Source organism: Vespa mandarinia, chromosome 7, assembly GCF_050613455.1.
Source record: "Vespa mandarinia isolate Hongniang chromosome 7, ASM5061345v1, whole genome shotgun sequence".
NCBI lineage: Eukaryota > Metazoa > Arthropoda > Insecta > Hymenoptera > Vespidae > Vespa > Vespa mandarinia.
In genome coordinates, this window is record NC_140816.1 from 1,574,034 (window position 1) to 1,597,500 (window position 23,467).

At 26.8% G+C, this 23,467-nt stretch overlaps 2 protein-coding genes across 9 annotated transcripts; one reads left to right on the forward strand and one right to left on the reverse strand.

Moving 5' to 3' along the window:
- The first annotated feature begins 209 nt into the window (after positions 1 to 209).
- Positions 210 to 16,559, forward strand: ATP7 (copper-transporting ATPase 1). Of its 6 annotated transcripts, none has more exons than XM_085658076.1 (14): positions 210 to 813; positions 1,284 to 1,338; positions 9,483 to 9,880; positions 9,975 to 10,252; positions 10,389 to 10,610; positions 11,331 to 11,560; positions 11,685 to 11,874; positions 11,949 to 12,182; positions 12,259 to 13,129; positions 13,212 to 13,798; positions 13,918 to 14,121; positions 14,182 to 14,402; positions 14,511 to 14,675; positions 16,032 to 16,559. In XM_085658076.1, exons 1-14 carry the CDS (start codon positions 702 to 704, stop codon positions 16,162 to 16,164), a joined length of 3,900 nt encoding a protein of 1,299 aa, XP_085514202.1. In that variant the 5' UTR covers positions 210 to 701; the 3' UTR covers positions 16,165 to 16,559. The 6 variants fall into 6 exon arrangements, with proteins under 6 accessions (XP_085514202.1, XP_085514201.1, XP_035719988.2 ...); XM_085658075.1 differs by lacking the exon at positions 210 to 813 and adding an exon at positions 1,091 to 1,167 and having other exon boundaries at positions 16,032 to 16,556; XM_035864095.2 differs by lacking the exons at positions 210 to 813; positions 1,284 to 1,338 and adding an exon at positions 1,526 to 2,387 and having other exon boundaries at positions 16,032 to 16,556.
- A 2,313-nt stretch (positions 16,560 to 18,872) lies between these two features.
- Positions 18,873 to 21,280, reverse strand: LOC118440306 (apoptosis regulatory protein Siva). 3 transcript variants are annotated; one of them, XM_035863151.2, is made up of 6 exons: positions 21,017 to 21,279; positions 20,191 to 20,937; positions 19,746 to 19,968; positions 19,460 to 19,647; positions 19,246 to 19,397; positions 18,873 to 19,169 (listed from the first exon to the last, which is right to left on the reverse strand). In XM_035863151.2, the coding sequence occupies exons 3-6, from the start codon at positions 19,861 to 19,863 to the stop codon at positions 19,124 to 19,126; spliced, it is 504 nt and encodes a 167-aa protein (XP_035719044.1). In that variant the 5' UTR covers positions 19,864 to 19,968; positions 20,191 to 20,937; positions 21,017 to 21,279; the 3' UTR covers positions 18,873 to 19,123. The 3 variants fall into 3 exon arrangements, with proteins under 3 accessions (XP_035719044.1, XP_035719046.1, XP_085514310.1); XM_035863153.2 differs by having other exon boundaries at positions 20,164 to 21,280; XM_085658184.1 differs by lacking the exons at positions 20,191 to 20,937; positions 21,017 to 21,279 and adding an exon at positions 20,046 to 20,063.
- Between the last annotated feature and the right edge of the window lie 2,187 nt (positions 21,281 to 23,467).

Below are 23,467 nucleotides of genomic sequence, written 5' to 3' on the forward strand. Positions count from 1 at the left end.
TTTTCAATCGCTCGGTAAACATGAATCGATTATCTGTAATTATGAATTCTATTAAAAATGTAATCGTATAAAATATTAATATTTATCTTTTATATTCTGATTTAATAGAACGGAAAGATAAGGCATAAACGAGAAAAAAAATTTTGATTGGTTATCTATCAAAAAACGCATAAAGATTGGGCATCTTTCTTTTTAAAGTATCATTAATATCTCATATATACATAGTTACATGTGAAAATTTGATATACATAAAGGATTACTAGCAATGCTAATTGAAGAACAAATCGGATTTTCGATACAATCTCAGTGTCGTTCAAATGACTGATCACTTTTTATTTGTGTCACCCGGTATACAGAGAACTTCATTGTGGTGTCAGTCGATCCAAATGTACTGCTACTGTCTTACTTGTTAAAATGAACTTTCATCGTAAGATCAGAACGAGACAGTTTTAAACAACATGCAGCGTTTGACGGTTCAATCGATTGTTCTCTTTGAATTTCAATAAATTTTATTCTCACGGATTTTAATTTGTTCATCCAAAAATTTTTATTTTCAATAATCAATTCTTTCATTTCGACTTGTATTACTGTTCAGACATCAAAAATCAAATTCAAAATAAATTCGATGATTCGAGCTTCGGTCTTCGAGGAAACGTCATATTCATTTTTAAAAACATGTTTTACTGCCATTTCTTAAAGTTATGCTTCCATTACTAATACAACAAACGCGAGTGCATCCAATTTTTAAGATTGAATATAAACATTTCTTAAGTGATTTGATGAGAGACTTTGAAAAATCCCATATGGTGAATGGTGTGTGTTATTATATTTTTTCTGATTTTATATTTAGAAATAAGGATAAGTTTATTGTTGTTTGATGAAACCTTGTCCTTTATTTATCTAAAAGTGATTATGATATGCTTCGTTCATATCTTGAAAATGTATTTTTATTCCTCGTACAAAATGCTAATACATAAATTAAATTAATTTTTAATATAAATTAATTTTCAATATTTTCCAAAGAAAACAACAATGTGTATTTATAATAAAAATTAATGTCAGTTTTGTTCTGGTGATTTTTGTAGAAGAGAATGGAGGTAATAAATGTAGATGAGTTTGATAAGGCTATAGCTATTCAGAGTACCAAAACTGAGAAACATATCTCAGGTATGTATATAAGAATAAAAGAATAATTTTTGCCTTTTTCTTTTTCTTTTCTTTTTAATTAAGATTTATAGACCAATCTAATATTTGATTTATATATGAAATAATATTTTTTACAGGACAAGGAGATGAATTATCAATAATTAAGCCAGAACTTCAGCCATTAAATAAGCGGTAAGCGGTTTTGTTTTCTATTCCAGTATTAGTTAGTTTGTATAAGAACCAAAAGTATCTTATCTTGTAGATACTAATTAATTCCACGTGTTCAGCGTTATCATTGCATAATTTATAGCTGTATTTTTTAAGAAACATATTTAAATAATTTTAACCTTTATAACAATATAGACAGTCATGTTAGCTATCAGTTGGAAACAAAGCGTGCATTGGAAAGTATAGACTGTGTTTCTGTCTGTTATAAAAAAAAAAGTTATATACGTTTACTCCAAAAGTATCATATAAATTTAATTAATATTTTGCTTTCTTGGACAATTACAAGCGATTCATTCAACATCTTCTTTACTCCGAGTTGGTTTTCTTTGTATTAATAACAATGCATTGTGAAATTAATTGACGATTAAAACGTACAACGTGTTTATCGATCCCGATTAAAAATATTTTGTACTACGATGACGACGACGACGACGACGATGATGATGATTTCTTTGTAACGAACAAAGAAGCTAGTAACGGAAAACGTGTACCGATCATATTCGTCATAACTATTGTGCTTCTAATGAATATGTTTTCAAACATATAATGCCATCCACTTTCAACGTTCGAGCTTCTTAATATCTATGATTCGTTAATTACAATATTCACTATTTGTGCGAACGTGTTAGCAAGTGTTCCGTCGTTTAGTAGAATTTCAGAATACGGTAGTTCCCCAACGTTGTATTATCAAGATTAAAGTATCACTTTCAAAATAGATTCAACGATAAATACCGTTTGTTCTTTAACGTTTACGTTAAGAGATACTCGTTCATGAAACTTTCAGAAAGCTTTATAACGATAAAAAAGAAAAAAGAAAGAGAGAAAAAAAAACAAACAAACAAGCAATAAAGAAAAAGAGAAAAGAATAATAAAATACTAACGTGAATCGTTCGAAAATTCGCGCGTTATTTCGTTGATTTGAATTTGTGAATAAGAAGAGAAACTTTGAATATGCTTGAATTTAAAAAAAAATTATGGCAATATAGTCGACTAAAAAACATTCAATTATATGGGTGAGTAAAATCGATCACAATACACTCTTTATTTATTATTAAATGTCTATTTTCAAATATTGCACAAATTATATATATATATATATATATATATATATATATATATATATATAAATATCCATTGACATTCTTTTTATACAAGAATGATATTCTTAACAGATGTTACTTGATCATTTTAATTAAATAACAGAATTGAGCTCACTAAGTCGGCCAGTAGTGACCTCTTTAATAGGCTAAAAAATATATGCGTGCAAATATTTGTTAAATGTTATTTTAGCAAACACTATTGTCAGCATTTAATGATTCGCATTACCTTGAACTGATATAAATGTTACTAATAATATTTTAAATACTCGCTTGTTATCGTCGTTTTTGCCGTTTTCATGTCGAACCTTAATAGAAAAAAATAAACAGTTTATGCTTAACTAAAAATATAATTATAATAATCAAAATATCTTGATTTGAGAATATAGAAATGTCATTTTGCTTTTCTTTACAAAGAGATTTCATATAATAATCAATACTACGAGAAATAATATGTCGAAGTTTTTAATAGAAGAAGAAAAAAAGAAAACCTAACTACTGTTTAATTTAAATCGGCTTCGTAATAATCAAAATATCTACACTAAAAGTATTAAAATATCATTTTCCTTTTTTTTACAAAGATATTTCATAATGTTTAATACTTCGAAAAAGGATATACCAAAAATTCTTATAGAAAAAAAAAACAAAAAAAAAAAAATAATAATAATAATTACTTTCGCTTAATTCAACACATGATCGTAATAAACAAAAGATTTAGAGTAAAACTATAAAAATGTAATTTTCTTTTTTACAACGAAATTTCATAATATTTTCAATGTTACGAAAAATAATGTCAATGGTAATATCAACAAAAGAGAAACAGAGATAGAGATATGCAAAGAGAGAGAAAGAGAGAGAGAGATAAAGAGAGAGAGAGAAAGAGAAAGAGAGAGAGAGAGAGAGAGAGAGAGAGAGAGAGAGAGAGAGAGAGAGAGAGAGACAGACAGAGAGACAGAAAAAGGGAAAGAGAAGTCTATAACGATAAATCATAGTTCTACGAAGACCTTCAATGTTTTTCCTGTTTACGTTTTACAATGAATTCTCATTTTAATAGATTTATAGCTTAGTATTTTCTACTATGAATCAAATATGCATTTGCGAAGTCATCGTAATTTTCCAACAAACAATTCCCCTTGGATAAAATTTTTTAAATGCTTGTAAATCATCGACAATGTGTATCGTTTAAAAGTAATAAACGTGTAGTGTCGTGCTGCACGATAAATGCATGAAATAGACAAATAGAACACTTCTATAATTCTATAGACGTGATATGTATGTATGGTCTCTCTATCTCTCTATCTCTTTCTCTATCTCTCCTTCTCTCTCTCTCTCTCTCTCTCTCTCTCTCTCTCTCTCTCTCTCTCTTCTATCTCTCTCTTTCTTTCTTTCTTTCTTTTTTTCTATGTATTTATGTATGCATGTATACGCAAGGATATATACTATTACATTATGCAATGCAATATGGAGATATCTAATCCTAATTATTCTCGTCGATAAATGGATTCTTTTTTTTTACTTCAATTCCAAATAATTAGATCGACGTTGAAATAATCGATAAAAATAGGACAATAAATTTTCAAAATCTTTTCTAACTCATCACAAAACGTATATTTAAGATTGAGAAGAATTTAGAAAACTATAAATTCTTTTTTTTTTTTTTTTTGTTTCATTCAATCGATCTGAGAAATTACATGTAATGATCAACAATGTTGTGCATAAAAATTAATTGATAGAATTATAGTAAGTATATGAAACAAAAAGACAACACTGTATCATAATATTTATCTTTAAAGGACAATTTAAAGAACAAAGAATCTTTTCAAAGGTTATTAAAATTGTTTAAAGTACACCAAACTTAGTATAATAAACTGTGGTGAATTTTACTTTATGTCACAAATACGCACAAACGGTGCGTATACGATACGATATTAAATAAGATAGAATTAAATAGAACAAAGAATGAAATAAAAAAAATTAAAATGAGACAAAATTATTTAATTCTACGAAAAATAATTTTCAAATTTTTAAATTTGATCATATTTCAATCATTATCAAAATTCAATTTGATTATATCGAAAAATTTAACGATATTGACGAATAAATAAATATTAAGAAAATATTTTGATACATTCTGTCCGATAATATTAGACGTTAAAATTTTCAAGAAAACATGAAAATAAAGAAATAAAAAGTAACCAAATTGTATAACGAATTGTGAACTTTGCCTTTATCGCTTTACCTTTATCGCTTTACTTTTATCGCTGATAACTCAGGCAAACGTTTAATGCGACATTAAATAATAGAATTAAAAAAAAAACGAAATTGTTCAATCCTACGAAGAAATAATTTTCATATTTTTAAATGATCAGTTTCGAAGATAATGAATAAATATTAAGAAATTATTCTTGCATGCTTCGCCTATGAAACTAATCTTGCCTTAAAATAATGTTCAAGGAAAATAAAATATGATAAAATAAAACAAAATGGAAAAAAAAAAAAAAAAAAAAAAGAAAACGAAGAAAAGTAAAGGACAAATTCTGTTAGCGGATTAGAGAAAGGAAAGATCCTGTAACTTAAACTGGAGCACGCCTTTCACTCTCTTCCGAGTCACATTCTCATCTAAATTATTAACTTAAGTTGGTTCCTTCTCATTCCCGTGTCTGTTCTCGATTTATGAACAAGTGCTATTTCTTTTCTCTTCGCGTTCACGTGATAGATAGCAATTTTACACGAGACAACGAAAGTTCGTAACATCATTATTTTGTGATCGAGGAAAAGATCGGACAATTTTATCGCGAGTTTTATCGTTCTTTTGTGATTCTAGGTTTGAATTTGAGTTTTTATTTATATATATAAAAAAAGAAAAAGAAGAAAAAAATTTATCAAGACACACGCAATAAAAGATTTTCAAATGGTTTATGAGAAGAAACTTGAACAAAGAAAATCGGTATAATAAATTACGTTCGATATAACAAATGCACGAAGAATGACATCTCGTTGATTATTAATCGAAATTATTAATCTTACCGTAGTATTACGTGGAGTAATACGTAGTATTACCGTAGAATTACTGATTATCATTTTTTCAAGGAATTAAAAAAAAAAACTAGATCTTTTTGAACAATGTTAACATTAGAAAGTTAATGTGATGAAAGTGAGATCTTGGTTTTCATTAAACGAATACGTATAACGTGGTAACCGCTTTCTCTAATTGGAGAAAATAAAAGTAAATATTTTGCATCAAAATTTGACGATTAAAAATGATCGTTCTAAAGTTTGGTAGCATATTTTGATTAAGAAATAAAAGTATTGAATTTTTGATATACAAATCCGAATTAACAGTTCGAAATTTTTGTAATATGTGTGTGTGTATATGTGTGTGTTTATAATTCGAAAACAAATATAAGAAAATTTGTTTAAATATTATCCTTTATTTACAAGATAAGTGAAGACAAGTGAAAAATTTATCCTTGATCGAATCGAACGTTTTATGTAATTTATGACAATTACCAGTATGTTTTGATGTTAATGAAAAGAAAATAACATTATTTTGTGCATATCCATCATCTCTCTCTCTCTCCCTCTCTCTTTCTCTCTCTCTCTCTCTCTCATTCTCTCTCTCTCTCTCTCTCTCTCTTTCTCTTTCTTTCTATTGATCGTATGCAAATTAAATGAGTGCTATTAAAAAATTTACCGGACCTTTAGTGCATCGAACAAAATCGTTGGTTTACCTCAAGTTTTCAAAAATGGAATCGTTGAATCGTGTCGAAAATGCGAAATTACTCGGGTCAGTATTATTATTATTTCTTTTTTTTTATATCTGATTGTTTATTTTTAAATTATTTAAGTTAAATACTGATTATTACAAAATAAAATGCATTCCTATTTTACATAAAATGTATCGCATTATTAAGGACATAGCATCTCTCATATATACAAATTATGATGATTGTAAAGATTATGTTACATTTATATATATATAATATATATATATATATATATATATATATATATATATATTGTTACACATAATTTTTATATATGTTACACATAATTTTTACATGTGTATATATTTTATATACTTATACATATATACGATGTGATCGATTTATAACCGGATCGTCTAAGATATATTCATTTTTCGAAAAATTCATTTTCTTAGATCATTTTTCTAAGATATTATTTATTGTCGAAAATTAAGACTAAACAATAAAGTCCTTAATCAAGTAAATAATTTTATTTATTTTGATTTCTTTCGATCGGAAATTATATCTAATAAGATTAAGTTAAATAAAATAACTTAGTATATGTGTATGTATGTATGTATGTATATGTATTTAATTACATATTTCGAAAGAAAATAAATCTCTATTGGAAATTTAACGAATAATTGATAATTTCGTTTGAACGCGAAAACAAATTAGTGTTTAGTAATAAGTGTAATATGATCGTATGTAACGTAGCTCAGAAAATCTTTTGCTCTTATACTTTGGCCGAGAAGTGCCGTGAGCAAAAATAAAGACCGCGTGCACAAGCGAGGCACGTCGATAGCCGATTAAGCAGGAGTTATCAGTTGTACGGTGATATCAATTCGAGTCGAGTACGGCGTGTCTTTGTGGATTGTCCCACTTGCGAGGAAAAAAAAATAAAAATAAAAAAAGAAGAAGAAACAAGAGATTTCCGAACGCTCGATCTTCCAAAATCAAAAGATTATCAAAATTGTGTCCTTTTTCTTTTTCTTCTTCTTATTTTTTTTTTTTTTTAATATATACAAATTATTTTCTTATAAAAAATTCTCTTACTTCTTTTTTCTATTTTTCTTATTAAAAGTGCAGAAAATTTGATAAAGGTGAAGACGAACGAACATTTATTGATGAGAGATTAATCTTTGTCTGTCGTTGGTTGAAATTCGATCGATATTTGAAGAAAAATTCTCCTACGAAAAAATTTAAAGAAAGAAAAAAAATCTCATTAGAAAAAAAAAAAGAATAAGAAAAAGAAGTGAAACAGCTTACGTATTATCGTTGTTATCTGTTAAATGAAATCGATTAGGAAATAGATATCATTTAGAATCGAATAAATAGATTTCAAGGAGAATTCGCTAAATTCATTAAATATTTATTTTATCCAATAACATTTATTATTATTATTATTATTATTATTATTATTATTATTATTATTATTATTATTATTATTATTATTATTATTATTATTATTATTATTATTATTATTATTATTATTATTATTATTATTATTATTATTATTATTATTATTATTATTATTATTATTATTATTATTATTATTATTATTATTATTATTATTATTATTATTATTATTTTTCTTTTCATTTTATTTCGTGACATTTTCTTTCTCCATTTTATTCTGTAATACGAATATTAATATCGATTCGATCGTTATTATCGTCCAGGCGACGATATCATGATTTTAGATAGAAACAACTAATAAGAATCGTCGACGCTAAATATAGAGTTTAACGAAATAATTCGACGTAATCACGTATTCGGAACTAATCAGTTTACGATTACCATTTTTTATTGGATTTTTTTTCTAATTTTTTTCATTAAACGAGCTTGTGTGTTAACACGTGTGTTATAATTTTGACGAAAGAATTTGGAAGATCTTTCGCAATGACTAAGGATGAGGATAGGAAGCCTCTCCTTGATCGAAAAAGTTATGCATTTGATAATAACTTTTGGTAAGGGTCGTGAAATCTTTCTCTCTATCTCTTTCCCTCTCTCTTTTCCTCTCTTTCTTTCCCTCTTTCTCTTACTTTTCTCTCTTTCTTTCTCTTACTTTTTCTCTCTCTTTCTCTCTTTCTTTCATATACTGTAAAGTATTTTCATCACAATTATCTATTACTGCTAAGATAACGCAATGATCAAACATTTTTCTTCATCTTTTTTCCTCTTCTAAATCCATTGATAAACAAATACCATTTCTTTCTCGAAGGTCAATAAATATACTTGCACGATGACCATAATCGAGGAAGTTCAGATTAAAGTGAATGTATGATGTCGATTTTCTTTTTTTTTTCTATCAAGGAAATAATTCTCTTTTCTAACAAGTAAATTCTGATATCAATTAATTTTATCGGTGTATTGATTACATCGAGTACGCCTTTATTTATTTATTTGTATTTGTTTTTTTTTTATTTTTATTTTGTCCTTTTTTGCAAAAATTCATTTCAATCGTATGAAATTGTAATTTTTTATATAAACATCATATATAATCATATATCATATTTGATGATATATCAAACTAAATATTACAAAAAATTTTTAATATTACCAATATTTAAATATTATCAAATGTTAAATAATGTAGTTGTAACATAAAGACATGGCATTTATCAAATCTGCATCCTTATCTAAAATCTATTGATTTATTTAATAATCTTACTAACTTAAAAATTAATGTATAATAAGTATATACGTTATGTACATCTTAAACACAAATGCAAACAATTTGTTTTAATATTTTTCTCCCGTAATTTAATAGATTATCAAGTGTGATATATTTTTTATGTAAAAAGTTTCTCTTTTATATTACTTACGGTTTTGATCGAAAAAAAGAAAAGAAAAGAAAAAAAATAGGAAGAAAAAGAAATTCATAAGAATTTAAAATATGATTCTTATCAATTTTAGCGAATTTTTAACAAGATAAAAATCTTTCGCTACGAATAAATGAATTATATACGATGACCGTCAATGAATGAATTGATAAGATGAATCTTGACCTTTAAACTAAACCATCTCGATGCATTATCGTCGACAATGAATTGTACAATAATAATAATTTAATTTCAATTTAATCGATAACGGCCACATAATTCCACTTTCGTGGAATTATTTTTGAATAATGAAGAAGATTAAAAAAAAAAAGAAAATAAGTACATAAAAAAAAAAAAGAAAAAATTAATAACAATAAAACAGAAAAAAAGAAATGAAAAAACGAAGCCAAAAGATTTATTTTCTTTGTTATTTTTTGCAGGGAGGATGAAGACGACGTTTTATACGAAAGAACAACAAATTTGGTGCGAGTGCCACGCTCACAGGAAAGTGAGTTATCCTCGGAAACCTCCTCGATTAAAATCCGTATTGAGGGTATGACGTGTCAAAGCTGTGTGAAAAGTATCGAGGGTACCATCGGCGATCATTCGGGTGTTGTAAATATTAAAGTAGATTTAAAGGAAAAACTTGGCCATGTGGAATATAAGACTGAGGAAATTACACCGTTGAAATTGGTGGAAGCAATCGAGGACATGGGTTTTACTGCATCTCTAATATCCAACGATAATGATAATAAAAATGATAAGAAATCAGTTGTTACAACTTGCTTTATACACGTTGGTGGTATGACGTGTATGTCATGCGTGAAATCTATCAAAGGTAAAAAAATCTTTTATTTTGCAATTATATAAAACGCAATATTAATAGTTATGATTTTTTATTGATTCTTTGTACTTTTCTTTTTTTTTTGCAGTTGCTTTGTCAGATAAATCAGGTGTGAAGGACGTTGATGTTAGTCTTGAGAAAGAAGAAGCTAAAGTTTCTTATATCAGTGAGGATATAACGCCTGATCAAATTGCAACTTGTATAGAAGAGGCTGGCTTTAATGCATTCGTTAAGGAAGAAAATAATCCGATAAATATCACTGCGAAAAGTAAAACAAAAAATGGCGAGATCAATGTGATGAAATTGAACGGAAGCGGAGATGTGCTTGCCATGGCTCGTATGACCAAATGTTTTCTACATATAGCGGTAAGTGATTACTCGTATTTATATCATGACGAAGTAAAGATTTTTTTTTCTTTCTATTTTGATTATCGTTGATGAAACTCCATTATATTAGACGATAAAACGGTATCGTTCATTACAATGGTAATGTTTATTACAGGGTATGACTTGCGCATCTTGCGTTTCTGCGATAGAGAAACATTGTAACAAAATATATGGTGTACATAGTATATTGGTAGCATTAATGGCCGCTAAAGCGGAAGTTATTTTTGATTCGGATAAAATAAGAGCAAATGATATCGCTTCCAGTATCACAGAGTTGGGCTTTCAAGCTACTGTGATCGATGAACCTGGAACTGGTGAAGGGGAAGTAGAATTAAAAGTAAGTCACAGTTATACTTATGATATGATTATACATATATAGAGTGTAACGAAACTACGCGGGCAAAACTTTACAAATGGATTTCTCATATGTAGAAAGTAAAAAGAAAGTAGGTTTTATCGGAATAGATCCGGCTATATATATAATTTCTGATTTATTACATGACTATGGAGTATGATCTCGACAATACTTGAATTATGTTTATTTTATTTGTTGGAAATTATCGTACATTCTTAAATGATACCTTCGAAAACGACGAGCTATATATATATATATATAGATATAGATATATATATAGCTCGTCGTTTTATTATGTTTCTAACACAAAAAAGGACGAATATGTTTGCATTACAAAAATTTTTGGCACCAAATGCGTATTCGCAAGTCATTTCTTTTAAGATTATTAAATATTTTTTTTAAATGTATGTATATGTTATTAATTCTGCATGGTATCGATAAGATAATGCATACAAATGAATACATTAGCATTAATGTATTTCGTTTATCGTTTGATGAATGGCATTGTGATAAGATCATATAACTCGGAAATTAAATATTTCCGGACTGATATATATAAAATATATAGGAATTTATTTATAATGTTCTTCCGCATAATTGTTACATGTTATATATACAAATTTTGAATCCAAATAACGTATGTATGTATGTATATACATATGTATGTTCTTAAACATATATACATTTAGCATTATTCCTTAGATCTCAGGAATGACGTGTGCTTCTTGCGTAAATAAAATAGAATCAACTGTAAAAAAGTTACCTGGTATACATTCTGCCTCCGTCGCTTTAGCGACGCAACGTGGAAAGTTTAAATACGATGCCGAGGTGATAGGAGTTAGAGACATTGTCGATAGTATTAATAAATTAGGTTTTACGGCTATATTGTTTAATAATAAAGATAAAGAGAATAGAGATTATTTAGATCAGAAGTAAGTATGATACCTTTTATTTTCTCTTCGTTTTCAAATGTATTGTTGTTATACGACATACTTGAAGCATTTGCATTCTTTTTTTTATTTCTTTTTCTTCTTTTTTTTTTTATTATTTATACAGAGAGGAAATAAAAAAATGGCGAACAGCTTTTCTAATATCTCTAATTTTTGGAGTACCCAGCATGATAGTAATGACTTATTTTATGTTAATAATGTATTTGGATAATATGTCGCACGAGGATATGTGTTGCATATTGCCTGGGCTATCTTGGGAAAATTTATTGCTTTTCATTTTTTCTACGCCGGTTCAGGTAACAATGAATACGTATTTTTCAAGATAAAATATTTACAAACGTATATAGCTCTAAAGAGAAAATATTTCCAGTTCTTTGGTGGATGGCATTTTTATGTTCAAGCTTATAAAGCTTTGAAACATGGTACTACAAATATGGATGTTCTTATTTCCATGACCACAACAATATCATATCTTTATTCTATTGCGGTACTTACAGCAGCTATGATAATGCAAGAAAATAATAGTCCACAAACGTTTTTTGATACTCCTCCAATGCTTTTGGTGTTCATTAGTTTAGGCAGATGGCTCGAATATGTAGCAAAGGTACATTTGTTGTTTAATTGATTATATTAATAAATCTTATTAATGTACTAAAGATTAATAAAAATATGTTTCGTAGGGCAAGACATCCGAAGCTCTTTCCAAATTATTATCTTTAAAAGCAACTGATGCAGTTCTGGTGACGTTAGGTCCAAATAACGAAATATTATCCGAACGTTTAATAAATATTGATCTTGTTCAACGCGGTGATGTATTAAAAGTTGTACCAGGTGCTAAAGTACCTGTTGACGGTAGAATCTTATCAGGCCAATCAACCTGCGATGAAAGTTTGATAACTGGAGAAAGTATGCCAGTGCCAAAAAAGAAAGGATCTATGGTTATCGGTGGTTCGATAAATCAAAATGGATCATTATTGATTACTGCTACGCATACGGGAGAACATACAACGTTAGCGCAAATTGTTCGATTGGTAGAAGAAGCTCAAACGAATAAAGCACCGATCCAACATTTGGCTGATAAAATAGCCGGTTATTTTATACCTCTTGTTATAATAGTCTCAGTTATAACTTTACTTACGTGGATAATAATAGGATATATTAGCGTAGATAAATTGCCTTTGACGCACAATGATCAGATACATAAGCAGTATACTAAAAAAGAAGAAATTATATTCCAGTATGCTTTTCGAAGTGCACTGTCTGTATTGGCGATAGCTTGCCCTTGTGCACTAGGCTTAGCCACACCAACAGCTGTCATGGTTGGAACTGGTGTTGGTGCATTGAATGGAATATTGATTAAGGGTGCAGAATCTTTAGAAAATGCGCATAAAGTAAAATGCATTGTATTTGATAAAACTGGCACGTTAACGCACGGAGTTCCTATGGTAACTAAAATTGCTTTATTTGTCGATGAAAAGATATATTCCATAACAAAGTTATTAATAGCTATTGGAACAGCTGAAATCAATAGTGAACATCCTATTGCATCAGGTAATGATCAAGTTATTGGTGATAGTATAAATATTTAAAATTTATAATGATGCAATGGTAATCTAACACTATCATTTTTTAGCGATAGTTCGTTTTGTCAAGGAAACTACGGATTCAGAATCTACTGGTCAGTGTACCAATTTTCAAGCAGTTGCTGGCTGTGGCCTAAAATGTAAAGTATCGCATTTTACCACAGCGGTATCCGATGCATTAAAGTCTGAAAAAATTATTAATTATATAAATCAAACGAAGAAAGTATCTTCTGGAACTTTTAATCTGAACAATGTGCCAATAGATATTGTACCTTTCGTTGCTGCCACACAAGAGAAACAAAATTTAGATCTGCAATTATTGTTAAGTCCTGAAAGTAATAATGATCAAATTGTCTCTAATGAAGCATATGAGATTTGTATTGGTAATAGAGAATGGATGAGGAGAAATGCAATAAGTATACCTCAAGAAGTTGAGACAAGAATGATCAATGAAGAGGATCTTGGTCACACTGCTGTCTTAGTTGCAATGAATAATGTTTTAGTTGCTATGATTAGTGTTGCTGATACAGTTAAACCCGAAGCACATCTTGCTATTTATACATTAAAGAAAATGGGTTTACAAGTTATCCTTCTAACAGGAGATAATAGAAAGACAGCAGCTTCTATTGCTAGACAGGTAAATGAATAGTAAATTATTTACATTAATTGCATAATATGATATATTAGATTTCTTTTATTTTTTTTATTTTATTTTATTTATTTTTTTATTTAATTTTTATCTTTTTCAATGAATAGGTTGGTATTACCAGAGTTTTTGCTGAGGTTCTTCCATCGCATAAAGTAGCGAAAATTCAACGTCTGCAAGACCAAGGCTTTAGAGTTGCAATGGTAGGAGATGGTGTTAATGATAGTCCAGCACTTGCACAATCAGATATTGGAATTGCTATAGCTTCAGGAACTGATGTTGCTGTAGAAGCAGCAGACGTCGTATTGATGAGGGTAAGGAGGGAAAAAAAAATAAAATAAAATAAAAAAAAAGATATTTCATTTTTCTTTTAGAATGACCTTTTGGATGTAATTGCATGTTTGGACTTATCTCGAAGAACTGTTCGCAGGATAAGATTAAACTTTTTGTTTGCTAGTATATATAATCTATTAGGAATTCCAATAGCTGCTGGTATATTTAGTCCATTTGGTTTCTTTTTATTACCATGGATGTCATCCGCAGCAATGGCGCTTAGTTCAGTGTCTGTAGTTGGAAGCTCTTTATTACTAAAATTGTAAGTATATAAAAATAAAATCTACATAGAAGAAACAACATTTAAATTATAGTATGTTTGTATTATTCCAATCATAAAAATTTTCTATTATTTTTAATTTTATCATAGATATCGAAAACCAACAAAAGTTTCATTAGAAACGCCAGAGTATTTAGCAGCAATGCGTGCACATTCTACAGCTAGAATGATTGACCTTGACACAATATCTCTTCATCGTGGATTGGATGAATCAGTAATGCCAGTACTAAATAGAACAACATCGTCTCTCTCCAGGTATGATCGAACTAGTATCGTCTATTCAGACTTCTTGCAAAATTGTAATAACCCAAGGGCTTAAAGAAATTTTTGGTGAAGTTATATTATTTTGTTTATAACATTGCTTTAATATTATTTATTACTAACATTAGACATGTATTTTTTTCTTCTAATATCAAGTTATATTAATATTTCTTACTCATTCTTTATATTTATTTATGTTGAAATCATATTGATCCAATATTAAATACTATAAATGTTACTAACCAGTCACAATTAACTTATACATAATGCAGGGTATAAAAAATGTTGTCACTCTTGTACCTTTCATTAGATTGTATAGTAATAAAATATTTCTATTTCTTGTTTAATAGACAAATTTTCTATATATTTTATATCTAATTTACTCTGTTGAAACACATATACAGGCTGTGAATCATGAACAATATTTATTAATTTCTATAATACATTATATTATTTCTTTTATTTAAATTCATATAAATATAGATTATTATATTCTATTTATACTATTTCACAATAATCAAAATTACAATATAAGACTGATTGTTCACTGATATGCAAATACTATGATTGAATGACTTAATAAAGTCGTCCTTTTTTATAATGCATGTATTTGTCGTTTTGGTATTGGTCTATTGTATATATTGTAAATATTTATAAATATATTAAATGGTTAATTGTACTCAGAGATGATATGTGTTATTTATTTTTTAAATTATTAATTTCTGTAAATTATCTATAAAATGAATAATTAAAAAATCTAAAGAAGATATATAAAAAATCTATTTACCTGGCATGTATAGATGTGGTTAAAAATTGCATGATGTGTTGTATTAAAATCGTGTGTGATATTTATAAATAATATAATACGTACATTGTAATATTATGTAGTAATTTTGCTTTTAGTAAACTAACTGTTCAAAAAATATGAGAGATTAATTTTTATTAATCAACAATTATATAATATTCCAAACATTTTAATTCATAAAATGCCATGCAACTAGATTTTTTGAAGTTTCTATTTGTTTATATTTAAATGTTATTTAGTTTTAGTTATTATTATATAGGGCGTATATTAATATTAAAAAGAATAAGATTAAAAAGATATGTACTGCTTGTGATTTTTTTATTAACAAGTAAATATTGTAATTTTTTTCTGTCGCAACTAAATCACAAATGCTTCATATTAAGATTTCTCTGCAACAATTATCTTACGCAACTGTAAGAAGCTTATTTGAATTAATAATTAGTAAGCTGTATATTGAAGAAATCTAAATAAAACTAATGAAGAAAGTGCTTTATAACATCATGATCAATTTCAAAGGTATCAGTTATTTATACATTCATTCACAGGCTATTTGGAAGGACAAGAAGTGAAATTGAGGGCAGACTGCTTGGTGAAGATTTGGATGATACTGATTTAGCTGTTGACTTCAATGATTATCGAAAAAGCAAAAAAGATTTAACTAATATAACACCTTTATGAACTGCATTTTTACATAAAAAATGTAATGATGTAAGTTAATAAGCTGCTGTTATTATAATTAATATTTTCTTTATTTTATTAATCTGTTCATGTACAATATTATTGGTAATTTTGTGTCTATGTTCCCATAATTAAATTTTTTATAGCTCTTTTATATATTTTATTATTTGATCTCTCGAACATTTTATGACAAATATTGAAAAGGACGTTATTAGCATATATAATGTAAAAGAATAAATTAAAAGTACATTATCAATTTTGCATAAAAAAGTATTTACTATACATCTGCAAAGTTTAAAAGACTATTATTTAATTTACAAGTTATTAGAAAGTATTTCTTTTTATTCAGTTTTTTTCATGTATATATTCTTTATAACAATTTAAAATTGTACTTAATATATGCGACTATATAATTTATTTAAACCATTTTATGCTACAAAATCACATGTATAAATTAAAAATAACATAATGTAACCGCATAAACTGATAATTACATGATTGTAAAAGTTGTTTTTGCTAAAATACAAATAATCAAACAATCTACCATGTAAATAATTATATGACAAGGTAGATGTGTAATCTATAAATATATATACATATATATATATATATATATATATATATATATATATATATAAAATATAAAATATAAATATTATATATATAATACAAATTTTTTTTTAAGAGAAGTGTTTAATATCTAAATTTGTTTTAATAGACAATAATTTCATAAATGCGAATTATAATAGTATAAAAATATATTTTATATTTTTCCACCTTAATATATTATATTATTATGTTATTTTTATGTTATATAATATTATATCATATAACAAACATATTGAATTCGAAAATGTTACATTGGGATTTTTATGTTACATTGAACATAAAATATTTTATACAATATAATTATATAAATGATAAATTAACATATATGCATATTTGCATTCAAATTTTTATACTATACATTAATGAAAGTATGTATTATTACTAAAATAAATGAAATTAGTCCTGTATGCTTCATTGCATTTAATCTCTGTATGCTTTCTAGAAAATTGACTATAAAATAAATGCGAATCAGTCTTTTATCTATATGATTATCTAATGATTAGATTCAATAATTGCTTTAAATAAGGGCCTTTTTTCTTATTTGTGTATTTCCAATCAATGTTTTTTGAAGTAATAATTCTATAATTATTAATATTTAATATGTAATGGTCAGTCTTATATAATTTCTAGGAGATTAATTACTAATTTCTGTATGATTTATATATAATTTCTGATTGTTTAACGATGATATATTATCAGTGTTACAAACTTAAGGGCAGAAAGTAATACTCATAAAATTATCACAATTTTGTTTGTTACTGTCTAAATAAATTTGTGAAGTTCTATGATCTATGCTTGTTTCTATATATATCTTTAATTATTATTCCCTTATAGATTATAAATATAATTATCGTTAGAAGATATATTATTATCTAATTGTGAATTTATTCTTATAGAATTACTCGTGTACTAATCGTTTGTGATACCACGAGTTCTCATATATGATTTTTTGTACTTATTACTTGAGAAATTAACAAAAAATTAAAATTATGTTTGAAATGTCCATTGTATTTATATTTGTAAAATAAAACTTCCAATTCACAAAGTGTTTAATATCATTTGAAGTAAAGATTTTTCAAATCTAAATTTGAATTATTTAAGTTGTTCAAAAATTTTTGAGGATAATTATAATGTTCAGACTATCTTGAAAAATAAATATATTATTGTTATTATTTAATTTTAGATCTTTTTGATTTATATTAATCAATTGAGTAATATTTATTTTCATTTCATTACAATACCTATTCTCGCCGATTTCCAGTAGATGATTTTCTTTTGATGATCTCATATTGGCATTCCAGTCGCATCGCATTTTTTTAGCATGGGAATATTTTTCTTTATGATTGTTCATCTTCGAATCTAAATAAAAAAAAAAAAAGAAATATATATATATTTAAAATATTGAAATTATAAAATGTTTATTATAAAGTACATAATTCGATTTAAATTTATTATATTTTATACAAATTGTATTAAAATTACTTACGTCTTTTTGTCTTAAATCATATATACTGTATATAATGTACGCTGTATAACATATTGCATATTCTTCGTATGTTTTAAATAAAAGAAAGATTTGTTAATAATTTCATATAATGCTCATTTATTATTGCACGCTCTGTACGTCCCTTTTTCACGTCCTTCTAACGATGAATAAAGCGAATGACAACACGTGCACTACGTCTACCGAAAGCATGTACGGATAAAGGTAAAAGAACAAAGCTAGAATAATATTTATGTTATTCAAAATTAAACATTACGTATCCTCTATGTTTTGTATTTTATATGATCTATCTGTTATACGTATGTATGTATAACGTTTAAAACATTATTGTAAAAAATGTCAATTTATTAATTCTTTATAATTAATGTTTTTGTTTCACAATTTTCCTTTTCTTACCAGTTAAATATCTAATTCTAATATATTCACATATCGTGTCATTCATATTGTAAATACATCATTTTGCATTTTTTATATGCAAAAATATTTGAAATTTTCTTATCATGGAACATTGAAGTTGAATGTGTAATGATGTAATCAGTAAGATTCTAAAATATGTAAAGGAATATGTAGTGGATTTTTGAAATATTTAAAAAAATTGTCAAATTGTACGAATTTATTTTGAGAGCAATATTTTTTTTTAAATTCAAAAAATATTTTGTTGCATGTGTAAATAATTTCTCTGTATGTTAAAAAAATTACTTATCATTTATTATTATATAATGTCATTCCATACTGCAAACAAATTCTTAATTTAATTTCACATAAATAATAATATTAAATAATACATGCAATAATACAAAAAGTAAAAGAAAAAAAAAGGTATAAAACTTAATATTCTATATTCGATCAATAATAACAATTGAGGCACACATGATTTCGTTCAGTATCATATCTGCAAAGAAATGTAATAAAATGCAAAAACAATGAAAATATTACATTCAATGAATATGCAATCAAAAACTACTTACATGGGTAAAGAACAATTTTGACAGAATAGCTCGCAACATTTGATACACTGGCATAAACAAAAGGAACATAATACTTGATCACAGTAAAAACATTTGTTCGTTGAACTTGAATCTATTATTCGGCAACATCCACAAAGGTCGACTTGTGCATCCTAAAATAAAATCATCTTTAAATCAAACCAACAAACGAACAATTTCATAAATATATACATACAGATATGATTTTATCACTGTTCTCTAATTGTAATTTATTATTTAAAATCATTTGTTTTGAAGTACGTTCAGGCTTCATTTCACGATAAGTTATTTTTGTTAATGGTAATTCAGTTAAATCCATTTCACTTTTATTCAAATTCTGCGAATATTCTTTAACACCTTCTTTTAGTAAATTCAAGGTTTTATCTGGATACAAAGTATAATAAAAACAAGTATGAAGAAAAAGCTGAACAAACAAAAAAAAAACAGTATTTTCAAAAATAATCAAAATATAACCTCTTTACCATAAACTTGCTTCATTCGTTCTTTCTCAGCAACCCCATTATTAATTTCTCTTTGTCCCACGTGTACTTTCAATTGGGGAGGTAAATTTTCCTCGTAAGGACAAGCTCTCTTTGTCATGTTTATTTGATTTATAAAAGAATATTAACTTTTAACTTAAAGATATTCGCTGATGAAAGTAACATAACCACAACTTGTCATCCCATGGCCGTTCTCTTCAACGATCTACATATATTCAATCATATTATTCTAAATTAAATTCTCGATATAACTACACAACAGATTATTAGAATTAACAATACATTCTTGATATTTAATAGAAATTCAATGTTTGTAGGTCAAAAGTATACGGTGTGTCATTATAAAATGATCGATGCGAAATTAACCAAAAAAAAATATTCAAATCGAATACATACATACATACATATATGAAATATCGAACGTTACCATTAATCTTTCTTCGTTCATTTTTAACATTTTATTTCCTCTTGTAAATGGCACATTTTTCATATGTAAAAACATATGATGCATCACCTCAACAGGAATTTCTTCGAAGTTAATTTTCTTTCTTTTCCAATCCGTTTGCGTATTTTCGCGAAACGTTATACATATATCGTATTTCCTTTCACTCCTATCTCACTTCCTTTATTATCCTTAAATCTTTAATTTCGAACGAAAGATTTGACGTTTAGAAACGAATAAACAAATAAAGAAAATGTTTATCTTTTTGCAAGACACAAAAATGTTTATCGATGATAAACGATGATATACAATCGATAAAGGATTAAAATGCGACGACATTAGTAATATTTGTTTATTAGTAATGTTGCATTATTATTATTACTTTTATACATATTTGATATTGGCCATCAACAAATATGTTACAATTCTTTTTCATCACCTATCCATGTCGTTATCTTTTTTTCGTTTGCTTGAAAACTAACGACATACGTATCTTATCTTTTTCTTCTTCTTCTTTCTCCCTTTCTTTCATTCTTTTTTTTTCTGTCTTTTTTTTTACCTCTTTATAATAATACATAATAATTTATAGTCGTAGCATGACAAACATTAGTATTTAATTGCAAAATGCGATAACTGTGTGCACCGCAATTATCAGCTCGTTCCACAAGTAAACCGTGTGAAATAACATTAATTTGTAAATAAGTCAATATATAATAATACGTAAAAATAAACCTATAACAAACGATATATACATACATACATATATATATATATATAATATAATATAATTAATATATATATATATACATACATATATACATGTATAAATCGCTTCTCTCTCTTTGGTAACCGTTGCGTGTCTAATAAATTACAGCGAACATCGTACACGAAAAGAGATCACTATTATGCGCCTCTTAATTATTCGGGACATATAATCCTAAGAAATATAATAATTAATCTTAGCTTCTATTTTGTTTACTTATTATTAGCAAGACCGTGAGACACTTGGATCACAATACGCGTACACCGTTGCTGGATTATTATTATTATTATTATTCTTATTATTATTATTATTATTATTATTATTATTATTATTATTATTAATTATTATTAATTACTATTTATTATTATTATTATTATTATTATTATTATTATTATTATTATTATTATTATTATTATTATTATTATTATTATTATTACTTATTATAATAATAATTATTATTATTAAGAAAAAGACGGCGATCTTTTCTACTTCGAGGAACACGGATTGAAGGGTTATGTGTTGTTTGTTCATCGTAAAAAAATAGATCACTGCAAGTGCACTGAATACGTGGCATACGGGTACGCTGTTCGTTTATGCATAAAAAATTACGCGATAAAAAGGATTACGGTGAGGAAAGTCGACAAGAAAATGGTGATATAATATAAATCGTACAAGGCAAAGAGGATCGAAGGATCAATAATTTTGAATTTGGCGCCACATTGATAAGCGCAAGTTCGTAACGCTCGTAATATGATAAACCTATCGCATAATTAATAATGTTGTATTCTTTTTTTTTCTTTCTTCTTTCTTTTTTCTTCCTTATATAATATTCGATAGAATATTAAGAGCCTTTCGTCCAATCAATGCGAAGTATTATTATCTAATCGAAGAGCTACATACATATTTTACATATATGTATATGTATATATATACATATATATATATATATGTATATATATACATATATATATATGTATATATATATATGTATATATATATATATGTATATATATATATATATATATATTTATTTATGTTTAAAGATTAAAATATATCGATCAATTCGATATTTTACTTGCGATTCTCGAAATACGAATTCTCGAATCGATAATTATTCCATCGTTATATCTCATTCGTGTTTCCTTTTCTTTGCATAATATAATGTGCCTTGTGCGATTCGTATTTTCTCGTGCAGACTTTTCTTCTAATAAAAGGAGATTTTTAAGCGTTAGACGAAGAAACCGGCAAGCATCTCGATTATTTTCTTTTTGGCGGATCTCGGTGTGCAAAGTGAGTACAAAATACACGCACATATATATATATATATACATATATATATATATATATATATATATATACATATATATATATATATATATATATATATATATATATATCGTATATGATGTGTGTTATCCTAATGTTTGCTTTTGTATGTTTCTTGTATGGTTACGTGTGTCTATATACGTTTTTATATGTTTCTTTCATTGTCCACCCTCTGTCCCCTGTCCCCCGTGCTCGCCCTCCCAACCTCCGCCCCTGCCCATTAAAACCTCCCTGTGTTCTTTGTTTTCGTTATCCGATTAACGATTATAATTCTTCTGTCATTTATTTATTCGACTATGTAATTACATCGATTTTAATTTAAATTAACTCGAATTAACTTCGCGTCTCGGAATTAATATGAATGAAATGCCACGATCGAGAACGATCGTTTGCGGACGAGAAGGTCGTTTTGTTCCACAAAAAAGAAAAAAGAAAGAAAGAAAAAGAAAGAAAAAGAAAAAGGAAAAAAAAAGAAGAAGAAAGATAAAAATGAACTGTGGAAAAAATAATGACTCGAAGAATTAAGCGTATGTTTTGTCGTTGCTATTTCAAAAATTAATTTCTTGTTTCATTATTAAAATTCGGCCTCGCGACTCGACGACGGCATGCATCCGATGTATCTGGATTTGATCTTCTCAATAAATTTTTTTCGCCTCTTCTATTTTTCTTCTCTGGGTTTATTTTTTTTCTTTTTTCTTTTTTATTTCTTTTCTTTTTTTTCTTTTTTCTAATTTTTTTTCCTTTTTTTTTTTTTTTAAATTTTCGAACGTGTACGTCCTATGTACAAATTACATTGAGAAGCACAGATAAAATCGTGCGAAGCTTTGTTTATTACAAATTAGAAGAGTTCACGTCATTTCTTTTTTTATTGAGAGAAAGAGAAAGAAAGAGAAAGAGAGAAAGAAAGAGAGAGAGAGAGAGAGAGAGAGAGAGTGAGAGAATAAGAGAGAAAGAGAGAGAGAGAGAATAAGAGAGATAGATAGATAGATAAATAGAAAGAAAGAGAGAAAGAGAGAAAGAGAGAGAGCGTCTTTGCACTCACAGCCTTTATTGTCAGTTGTCATGGACGTTTTACTGAATATTATCGACATCGGAATGATCGAATCGTTGGACATACGAAAACCATCTATCTGATGTTACATATAGAAAAGAAAATAAAATATATATGGATAT